This window comes from Bombina bombina, chromosome 4 (genome assembly GCF_027579735.1).
Source record: "Bombina bombina isolate aBomBom1 chromosome 4, aBomBom1.pri, whole genome shotgun sequence".
In the NCBI taxonomy this organism is placed as follows: Eukaryota; Metazoa; Chordata; class Amphibia; order Anura; family Bombinatoridae; genus Bombina; species Bombina bombina.
The window spans coordinates 1,154,263,743-1,154,275,856 of record NC_069502.1 but is presented as its reverse complement, the minus strand read 5'-3'; the positions used below and the strand labels follow the sequence as shown (position 1 = coordinate 1,154,275,856).

The 12,114-nt window shown below is 37.3% G+C and overlaps 1 protein-coding gene across 2 annotated transcripts in view; it reads left to right on the top strand.

Moving 5' to 3' along the window:
• The window catches only part of NVL (nuclear VCP like), a 340,971-nt gene that overhangs the window by 260,627 nt on the left and 68,230 nt on the right, over positions 1 to 12,114 (top strand). For both annotated transcript variants that reach the window (XM_053712596.1, XM_053712597.1), the window contains one exon: positions 8,225 to 8,331. In XM_053712596.1, the coding sequence (XP_053568571.1) occupies positions 8,225 to 8,331 (107 nt within the window). The remainder of the gene's footprint in view (positions 1 to 8,224; positions 8,332 to 12,114) is intronic.

Sequence of the window (12,114 nt, the reverse complement as noted above, 5' to 3'; positions counted from 1 at the left end):
TGTACCCTTCTGAAACAATGTTCTGAATCCAAAGATTGTGAACAGAATTGATCCAAATTTCTTTGAAAAAACGTAATCTGCCCCCTACCAGCTGAGCTGGAATGAGGGCCGCACCTTCATGTGGACTTAGAAGCTGGCTTTGCTTTTCTAGAAAGCATGGATTTATTCCAGACTGGAGATGGTTTCCAAACTGAAACTGCTCCTGAGGATGAAGGATCAGGCTTTTGTTCTTTGTTGAAACGAAAGGAACGAAAACGATTATTAGCCCTGTTTTTACCCTTAGATTTTTTATCCTGTGGTAAAAAAGTTCCTTTCCCACCAGTAACAGTTGAGATAATAGAATCCAACTGAGAACCAAATAATTTATTACCCTGGAAAGAAAGGGAAAGTAGAGTCGATTTAGAAGACATATCAGCATTCCAAGTTTTAAGCCATAAAGCTCTTCTAGCTAAAATAGCTAGAGACATAAACCTGACATCAACTCTGATAATATCAAAAATGGCATCACAGATAAAATTATTAGCATGTTGAAGAAGAATAATAATGTTATGAGAATCATGATCTGTTACTTGTTGCGCTAAAGTTTCCAACCAAAAAGTTGAAGCTGCAGCAACATCCGCCAAAGATATAGCAGGTCTAAGAAGATTACCTGAACACAAATAAGCTTTTCTTAGAAAGGATTCAATTTTCCTATCTAAAGGATCCTTAAAGGAAGTACCATCTGCCGTAGGAATAGTAGTACGTTTAGCAAGGGTAGAGATAGCCCCATCAACTTTAGGGATTTTGTCCCAAAACTCTAATCTGTCGGACGGCACAGGATATAATTGCTTAAAACGTTTAGAAGGAGTAAATGAATTACCCAAATTATTCCATTCCCTAGAAATTACTTCAGAAATAGCACCAGGAACAGGAAAAACTTCTGGAATAACTACAGGAGATTTAAAGACCTTGTCTAAACGTTTAGATTTAGTATCAAGAGGACCAGAATCCTCAATTTCTAATGCAATTAGGACTTCTTTAAGTAAAGAACGAATAAATTCCATTTTAAATAAATATGAAGATTTATCAGCATCAACCTCTGAGGCAGAATCCTCTGAACCAGAAGAATCATTAGAATCAGAATGATGATGTTCATTTAAAAATTCATCTGGATAAAGAGAAGTTTTAAAAGACTTTTTATGTTTACTAGAAGGAGGAATAACAGACATAGCCTTCTTAATGGATTCAGAAACAAAATCTCTTATGTTATCAGGAACATTCTGAACATTAGATGTTGATGGAACTGCAACAGGTAATGGTACTTTACTAAAGGAAATATTTTCTGCATTAACAAGTTTGTCATGACATTTAATACAAACAACAGCTGGAGGAACAGCTACCAAAAGTTTACAGCAGATACACTTAGCTTTGGTAGTTCCAGCACCAGGCAGCGATTTTCCTGAAGTATCTTCTGACTCAGATGCAACGTGAGACATCTTGCAATATGTAATAGAAAAAACAACATATAAAGCAAAATTGATCAAATTCCTTAAATGACAGTTTCAGGAATGGGGAAAAATGCCAAAGAACAAGCTTCTAGCAACCAGAAGCAATGAAAAATGAGACTTAAATAATGTGGAGACAAAAGCGACGCCCATATTTTTTTAGCGCCAAATAAGACGCCCACATTATTTGGCGCCTAAATGCTTTTGGCGCCAAAAAATGACGCCACATCCGGAACGCCGACATTTTTGGCGCAAAAGAACGTCAAAATAATGACGCAACTTCCGGCGGCACGTATGACGCCGGAAACAGAAAAGATTTTTTGCGCCAAAAAAGTCCGCTTCAAGAATGACGCAATAAAATGAAGCATTTTCAGCCCCCGCGAGCCTAACAGCCCACAGGGAAAAAGTCAAATTTTTTAAGGTAAGAAAAAATGATTGATTCAAATGCATTATCCCAAATATGAAACTGACTGTCTGAAAATAAGGAATGTTGAACATTCTGAGTCAAGGCAAATAAATGTTTGAATACATATATTTAGAACTTTATAAACAAAGTGCCCAACCATAGCTTAGAGTGTCGCAGAAAATAAGATTTACTTACCCCAGGACACTCATCTACATGTTTGTAGAAAGCCAAACCAGTACTGAAACGAGAATCAGCAGAGGTAATGGTATATATAAGAGTATATCGTCGATCTGAAAAGGGAGGTAAGAGATGAATCTCTACGACCGATAACAGAGAACCTTATGAAATAGACCCCGTAGAAGGAGATCACTGAAATCAAATAGGCAATACTCTCCTCACATCCCTCTGACATTCACTGCACGCTGAGAGGAAAACCGGGCTCCAACTTGCTGCGGAGCGCATATCAACGTAGAATCTAGCACAAACTTACTTCACCACCTCCATCGGAGGCAAAGTTTGTAAAACTGATTTGTGGGTGTGGTGAGGGGTGTATTTATAGGCATTTTGAGGTTTGGGAAACTTTGCCCCTCCTGGTAGGAATGTATATCCCATACGTCACTAGCTCATGGACTCTTGCTAATTACATGAAAGAAATGTATATTATCTGATTTCGGGTGCTTAGTTGCACTCTGCTTCTGTACATTCTTGTTGTGTAACATTGACAAAGGCACAATGTAGTGCCGAAACGTTTGTTTTTTAAACTGAAGAAATAAATTTGTATTTTTACTGCAAAGACCAGTGAGCTGCCTGCTTCTTGGAGAAACTAAATATATATATATATATATATATATATATACATACACATACATACTGTACATATATACATAATATATACATTACACACACATACTGTACAAACATATATATACACATACACATACATACTGTACATATATACATAATATATACATTACACACACATACTGTACAAACATATATATACACACACACATACATACTGTACATATATACATAATATATACATTACACACACACACATACATACTGTACATATATACATAATATATACATTACACACACACACATACATACTGTACATATATACATAATATATACATTACACACACACACATACATACTGTACATATATACATAATATATACATTACACACACACACATACATACTGTACATATATACATAATATATACATTACACACACACACATACATACTGTACATATATACATAATATATACATTACACACACACACATACATACTGTACATATATACATAATATATACATTACACACACACACATACATACTGTACATATATACATAATATATACATTACACACACATACTGTACAAACATATATATACACACACACATACATACTGTACATATATACATAATATATACATTACACACACATACTGTACAAACATTTATATATACACACATACATACTGTACATATATACATAATATATACATTACACACACACACATACATACTGTACATATATACATAATATATACATTACACACACACACATACATACTGTACATATATACATAATATATACATTACACACACACACATACATACTGTACATATATACATAATATATACATTACACACACACACATACATACTGTACATATATACATAATATATACATTACACACACACACATACATACTGTACATATATACATAATATATACATTACACACACACACATACATACTGTACATATATACATAATATATACATTACACACACATACTGTACAAACATATATATACACACACACATACATACTGTACATATATACATAATATATACATTACACACACATACTGTACAAACATTTATATATACACACATACATACTGTACATATATACATAATATATACATTACACACACACACATACATACTGTACATATATACATAATATATACATTACACACACACACATACATACTGTACATATATACATAATATATACATTACACACACACACATACATACTGTACATATATACATAATATATACATTACACACACATACTGTACAAACATATATATACACACACACATACATACTGTACATATATACATAATATATACATTACACACACACACACATACATACTGTACATATATACATAATATATACATTACACACACATACTGTACAAACATATATATACACACACACATACATACTGTACATATATACATAATATATACATTACACACACACATACACATACATACTGTACATATATACATAATATATACATTACACACACATACTGTACAAACATATATATACACACACACATACATACTGTACATATATACATAATATATACATTACACACACATACTGTACAAACATATATATACACACACACATACATACTGTGTGTGTGTGTATATATATATACCCTCTATAAGGGTTTTTTATGGCATCCTGCTCTACATAGTTGCTTTTTATGTGCACTTTCCATAATTGAACACTTCTTTATCAGTTTTCCTAATGCTTTGAGGTCAGGTTCGATTGCTTTAAAATGGGAGTGCTGATTAGATAAGGCCGGTGTACAGTAGCAGGTACTTGAACAAGCCTATTGTTTGCTTTGGTTAAGTGATGTTTATTTAGTAAAAACCTTCACATAGATGTGAGCTATTTCAAGGACCTGTTCCACTGTTCTGAGAGCGGCAGGTGAAAGGAGTTTTCTATATTATATTTACATATGCAGACCACTACCACCATCTGACAAAATATATAGAATTTATCATTTGCACTAATAAAAGCTAAGCTTATGTTTATTAGTACATGAGTTGTCCTGCTAAATAAATGCGCCCATTTCTACGCAGCTTTAAAACAGAAAGCATAGCATGTCTGCAGAATAGCATGGTTCTTTATGGTAAAACTTTATTAGATCTTGTGCAAGTCACCAACTCCAGAATAAGCAAAGCATCCCCACACCTCAATATTCTCTGCTCCATAAAACCCAAAATTCAGGAATGTGATTGTAAACAACTTTCCAATTTTCTTCTATTGTCTAATTTGCTTTGTTCTCTTGGTATCTTTAGTTGAAAACATACCTAGGTAGGTTCACGACCAGCAATGCATTACTGGGAGCTAGCTTCTGATTGGTGGCTGCACATAAATGCTCCTTGTCATTTGTTAACCAGATGTTTTCTGCTACCTCCTAGTAGTTCACAACTACTCCCTTCAAAAAAAGGATACCAAGAGAATGAAGCAAATTTGATAATGGGTTTAAATTGCAAAGTTCTTTAAAATCACATGCACTATCTGAATCATGAAAGAAAAAGTTTGGATTTCATGTTCCTTTAACTGTAGAGTTTTCCTCACTGTGGTGTTTAGTCTCTCATTCTTCTATCTCCGCACTGTAGCAACCAAAAACGTCAAATTTATCAGTAAACAGGAAGTTTTTACCGTCTTCCACTGTGACATTTCTGTGCTGTGTATCTCACGCTAAATGTTTAGATGTCTTTTTTTTGTCATGAAAAACTGGTTTAGAAACTGCTACTTTCCCACTGACTGTGCTTTTGTTTACTGGGGTAGCAGAAACTTTAAAATGACTTCCTTTTAAGCCAAGGTATGTTTGGTTTTAGCCGTGATCAAATTAAAGGGATACTCTAGTCAAGGTATGTTTGGTTTTAGCCGTGATCAAATTAAAGGGATACTCTAGTCAAGGTATGTTTGGTTTTAGCCGTGATCAAATTAAAGGGATACTCTAGTCAAGGTATGTTTGGTTTTAGCCGTGATCAAATTAAAGGGATACTCTAGTCAAGGTATGTTTGGTTTTAGCCGTGATCAAATTAAAGGGATACTCTAGTCAAGGTATGTTTGGTTTTAGCCGTGATCAAATTAAAGGGATACTCTAGTCAAAGTATGTTTGGTTTTAGCCGTGATCAAATTAAAGGGATACTCTAGTCAAGGTATGTTTGGTTTTAGCCGTGATCAAATTAAAGGGATACTCTAGTCAAGGTATGTTTGGTTTTAGCCGTGATCAAATTAAAGGGATACTCTAGTCAAGGTATGTTTGGTTTTAGCCGTGATCAAATTAAAGGGATACTCTAGTCAATGTATGTTTGGTTTTAGCCGTGATCAAATTAAAGGGATACTCTAGTCAAGGTATGTTTGGTTTTAGCAGTGATCAAATTAAAGGGATACTCTAGTCAAGGTATGTTTGGTTTTAGCCGTGATCAAATTAAAGGGATACTCTAGTCAAGGTATGTTTGGTTTTAGCAGTGATCAAATTAAAGGGATACTCTAGTCAAGGTATGTTTGGTTTTAGCCGTGATCAAATTAAAGGGATACTCTGGTCAAAATTAAACTTTCGTGATTCAGACAGAGCAAGCAATTTTAAGCAACTTTCTAATTTACTCCTATTATCAATTGTTCTTTGTTCTCTTGCTATCTTTATTTGAAAAAGCAGGAATGTAAGCATAGGAGTCGGACCATTTTTGGTTCAGAACCTGGGTAGCACTTTCTGATTGGTGTCTAAATGTAGCCACCAATCAGCAAGCGCTACCCATACCCAGGTGCACAACCAAAAATGGGCTGGCTCCTAAGCTTACATTCAAATAAAGATACCAAGAGAACAAAGAAAAACTAATAGGAGTAAATTAGAAAGTTGCTTAAAATTGCATGCTCTATCTGAATCATGAAAGTTTATTTTTGACAAGCTATTCCTTTAAGCATTTCAGAATAATTTGTGCACAAACCAAAGCTCCTTAGATGAATTTTGAGCTGCAGAGACCCAATCAAGGAACTCTTCACAAAATTTTTAAGTAGCTTTTCGGTGTCAGCCTCCCTTAAACATTTACAGATACTCTGCATTATTGTGAACAGTTCAGGGGTTGAGACAAACTCTATTTTCCTCTAAGGAACTTCAGAGAATATTACAGTATTATTGTTCAGCACAAATCACGTCTGTGGCTTAAAGGGAATGTGGGATTCAGACCGAGCAGACCATTTAAAAAAAGTTTCCAATTTACTTCTATTATAAAATGTGCTTCATTCCCATGATCTTCTGTGTTGAAGAGACACCTATGTAGGTGTCTAAAGTACTACCTGGCAGGAAACAGTGCTGCCATCTAGTGTTCTTGCAAGTGGATGGCATCCTTGAAAAACTGCTGCAATATAGTGTTAGACACGTGCACACTCCTGAGCGACATCCCTGCTTTTCAACAAAATATACCAAGAGAATGATGAAAATGAGATAATAGAAGTCAATTGGAAAGTTGTTTATAATTGTGTGTTCTATCTGATCATGAAAGGAAGAAAATATTTGGGTGTCATGTTCTTTTTAATAATAGATCAGACATGAAAATTGTACTTCTGCTGTGGTGCAGAATTTAAGGTGGATATGGCAAAGCTGCATTGGAGATTGCCAAATTATTGACCGTTTATAAAAAGGTCAAAATGAAATGTGCATAGATGTGTTTCAATATACTTCCATTAGCAAAAATACTTCTAGTAAAAGGTATGACTGGTTTCAGCAGCATACACACATATGCTTTGAGGGCCTTTGCACTAGCGTTTAAACACTACACCTTCCCAAAGAGTCAGCGGTGGCTTGTATGACCCAAATTAAGTCTACACAGGCACAATATACACCACAGCCAACTCTCTGAGCTTGAATACTGGTGCACAGACCCTCCGGATATGTGCATATGCCACTAAAGACCAGTAATACCTTTTGCTAGAGACATTTTTGCTAATGGAATATTGCAAAAATGCTTCTATTTCAAACTGAAATTCACCCACGAACATTCCAATTTTGATCTTTCGATCCCTTTAAAGGACATTAAACACTTTTCTTGCTTTTGTACAATTGAGCTCTGCCCTACACTTCCTGGAGTGACTTAAAGGCTAAACAAATAACCTAGGTTTTCAAAATGCTGTAAATGTCCTAAACCAGCTATTTGATTTGCAGCATTGGCAGGTTACAGAAATCTCTCAAACGAGTGCAGGACAAAGCACAACTGTTACCCAAAAGCAACAGGTTTTAAATGTTCTTTAAAAAAGTTATTTTTTCATTTGGGTCACTCTGAGCTTTTTCACATTCTCCGTTCCTGGCAGTATGTAGTGAACATCTTTATTTATTTTAGCTGATCCATATATGCTGTTCAATGAGACGTTGGCAAATCTGGTTTTATTCAAACTCTTTCCTTATAGGATACTTTATTTACATTCTAACGTCATTTATTTCTAACACTTTCTCTGATTTGTGCGCGCCTCTGTTTTTCTATTCCCTTCAGATATAATTGACCCAGCCATTCTTAGACCTGGACGGTTGGACAAGACCCTGTATGTAGGACTGCCGCCCCCTGCCGATCGCCTGGCTATATTAAAGACTATTACTAAAGTGAGTAATTCCGTCTGCATGAAGCCTGTTTTATACAATCTGTTGTCCAGCACACTTCCCTGTGGCTCCCAAATTCATGTATAGTTTTTTAACCAATGTCCCGATGCAAAACTCTCTTTCTAAAGTAAGTGATTCTATAAGCATGAAATGCTTAAAGGGACATTTCAGCCAAAATTGGAATCCACGTAGATGCATTTCAGTTTTTTATAGAAGATTTTTTGTAATATACATGCACCAGTATTTTATACACAGCACTTGCTCAGAGAGCCTAAGGTAAGGTGCTTGTACTATCTGGTAATGACTCAATTTGTTAATTGCTGACATGCTACATTCCCCACTGACACTCTGAGCAGCTGCAGCATTTAAAATGGTGGTGCACTGACAATATCTCACTATGTTTAACATGCACGTGCAGAGAAAAATGTTAACACTAAAACATTGATAAATATTACTAGTAACAGTTTTGCCAAAACGTATATTGCAAAAAAAAACCACGGCTTCATCCTTACTTGTGGGAATATTCTCTTCCCTAACAGGAAATGGCAAAGAGAGCACAGCAAAAGCTGCCCATAAAGCTCCCCCTCTGGCTCCGCCCCCCAGTCATTCTCTTTGCCGCTCTGAACAAGTAGCATCTCCACGGGGATGGTAAAGAGTATGTGGTGTTAGTTGTAGTTTTTTATTTCTTCTATCAAGAGTTTGTTATTTTAAAATAGTGCCGGTTTGTACTATTTACTCTACAACAGAAAGTGATGAAGAGTTCTGTTTAAAGAGGAGTATGATTTTAGCAGCAGTAACTAAAATCCATTGCTGTTCCCACGCAGGACTGTTGAAACCAGAGAACTTCAGTTGGGGGGAACAGTTTGCAGACTTTTCTGCTCAAGGTATGACCAGTCTCTTTTCTAACAAGACATAGTAATGCTAGAAGACTGTCATTTCCCTTTTGGGATCAGTAAGCCATTTTCTTAGACTCATAACAGAATGAAGGCTTATAAATGGGCTATATACTGGTTGACACTATTGTGGGCTAAATCGATTGATTTATATAATATTTATATGTCTTTTGGAGTGTTTTGGAACTTGTAAACACTTTTGGGAACGTTTTTATTACGCCTGGCAGTTGTTTAGACACCCAATCTACTCAGGAAGGCCCCTTCACTCTGGTATGCAGAGGGAGGAGGCCTCATTTTCGCGCCTTAGTTGCGCAGTTACTTCTGGAACCAGTGCATGCAGCTTCATGTGAGAGGATCCTGTGACCATAAAAACGAATCTAGAAAGCTTATATCTGTGGTGAATAACCCCCAAGGAAAGGTAAAGCTGCAGAAAAGGCTGTGGCAGGGTCTGTAGTGGGTTTAAACTGGTAAATTGAACAATTAGCTCCGGTTTGCTCATTTAAGGGGTTACAGACTTGAAATTTGGTGTGCAATACTTTCAATGCATTAAGACACTAGGGTGCAAATTTTGTAAAGATCGGATATTTCCTTCATAGTTTTTCAAACATTCAGAAATAAAGTGTACTCTTTTGATTATTTAAAGAGACAGTAACGGTTTTGTTTAAAAACGGTTTTATTGCATTAATAGCCTGCCTAAGTCTGTCTAACATGTCTGTACCTTCAGATAGAATATGTTCTGTGTGTATGGAGGCCAAGGTGGTTCCCCCTTTAAATGTATGTGAAAATTGTGCCATGGCTTCCAAACAAAGTAAGGACAGTTCTGTCACATTTAATAAGGTTGCCCAGGATGATTCTTCAAATGAAGGTAGTGGGGATAGTTCATCATCCTCTCCTTCTGTGTCAACACCAGTTATGCCCGCGCAGGCGACACCTAGTACATCTAGCGCGCCAATGCTTGTTACTATGCAGCAATTAACGGCAGTAATGGATAATTCTATAGCTAATCTTTTATCCAAACTGCCAGCATTTCCCAGAAAGCGTGATTGCTCAGTTTTAAATACAGAGGATGAGCAAGTGTGCGCTGACGATAATTTATCTGTTATACCCTCACACCAGTCTGAATTGGCAGTGAGGGAGGGTCTGTCTGAGGGAGAAATTTCTGATTCAGGAAAAGTTTCTCAGCAGGCAGAACCTGATATCGTGACGTTTAAATTTAAGTTAGAACATCTCTGCGCCCTGCTTAAGGAGGTGCTAACTACTCTTGACGATTGCGACTCTTTGGTGATTCCAGAGAAATTGTGCAAAATGGGCAAATTCCTTGAGGTCCCTGTGCACGCTGATGCCTTTCCGATACCCAAGAGGGTGGCGGACATAGTGAACAAGGAGTGGGAGAAGCCAGGTATACCTTTTGTCCCACCTCCTATATTTAAGAAAATGTTCCCCATTGTCGACCCCAGAAGGGACGCATGGCAAACAGTCCCTAAGGTTGAGGGGGCAGTTTCTACGTTGGCCAAGCACACGACTATTCCCATTGAGGACAGTTGTGCTTTCAAAGATCCTATGGATAAAAAATTGGAAGGATTGCTTAAAAAGATATTTGTTCAGCAAGGTTTCCTTCTCCAGCCAATTTCGTGCATTATTCCTGTCACAACGGCGGCGTCTTTTTGGTTCGAGGAACTAGAAAATTCGCTCAATAAGGAGACTCCATATGAGGAAGTCATGGACAGAATTCATGCACTAAAGTTGGCTAATTCCTTTATTTTAGATACCGCTTTGCAATTGGCAAAATTAGCAGCGAAAAATTCAGGTTTTGCGATTGTGGCGCGCAGAGCGCTTTGGCTAAAATCTTGGTCGGCGGATGTGTCGTCCAAGACAAAACTGCTTAATATTCCTTTCAAAGGTAAGACCCTTTTTGGGCCAGAATTGAAGGAGATTATTTCAGACATCACTGGGGGAAAGGGCCATGCCCTCCCACCGGATAGGCCTTTCAAGGCTAAGAACAAATCTAATTTTCGTTCCTTTCGCAATTTCAGGAACGGACCGTCTCCTAACTCGGCAGCCTCTAGACAAGAGGGTAACGCTTCCCAGTCTAAACCAGCATGGAAACCAATGCAAGGCTGGAACAAGGGTAAACAGGCCAAGAAGCCTGCTGCTACTACCAAGACAGCATGAAGGGGTAGCCCCCGATCCGGGACCAGATCTAGTAGGGGGCAGACTTTCTCTCTTTGCTCAGGCTTGGGCAAGAGATGTTCAGGATCCCTGGGCACTAGAAATAGTCTCTCAGGGTTATCTTCTAGAGTTCAAGGAACTTCCTCCAAGGGGAAGGTTCCACATGTCTCGCTTATCTTCAGACCAGATAAAGAGACAGGCATTCTTACATTGCGTAAGAGACCTATTAAAGATGGGAGTGATACACCCAGTTCCGACAGCGGAACAAGGTCTGGGGTTTTACTCAAACCTGTTTGTAGTTCCCAAAAAAGAGGGAACTTTCAGGCCAATTCTGGATTTAAAAATTCTAAATAAATTCCTCAGCGTTCTATCATTCAAAATGGAAACCATTCTAACGATTTTAACAACAATCCAGGAGGGTCAATTCATGACTACAGTGGACTTAAAGGATGCGTACCTACATATTCCTATCTACAAAGATCATCATCAGTTCCTAAGGTTCGCCTTTCTGGACAAACATTACCAGTTTGTGGCTCTTCCGTTCGGTTTAGCCACTGCTCCCAGAATTTTCACAAAGGTGCTAGGGTCCCTACTAGCGGTTCTAAGACCGAGGGGCATTGCAGTGGCACCTTACTTAGACGACATCCTAATCCAAGCGTCGTCCCTTTCCAGATCAAGGGTTCATACAGACATTGTATTAGCCTTTCTCAGGTCTCACGGGTGG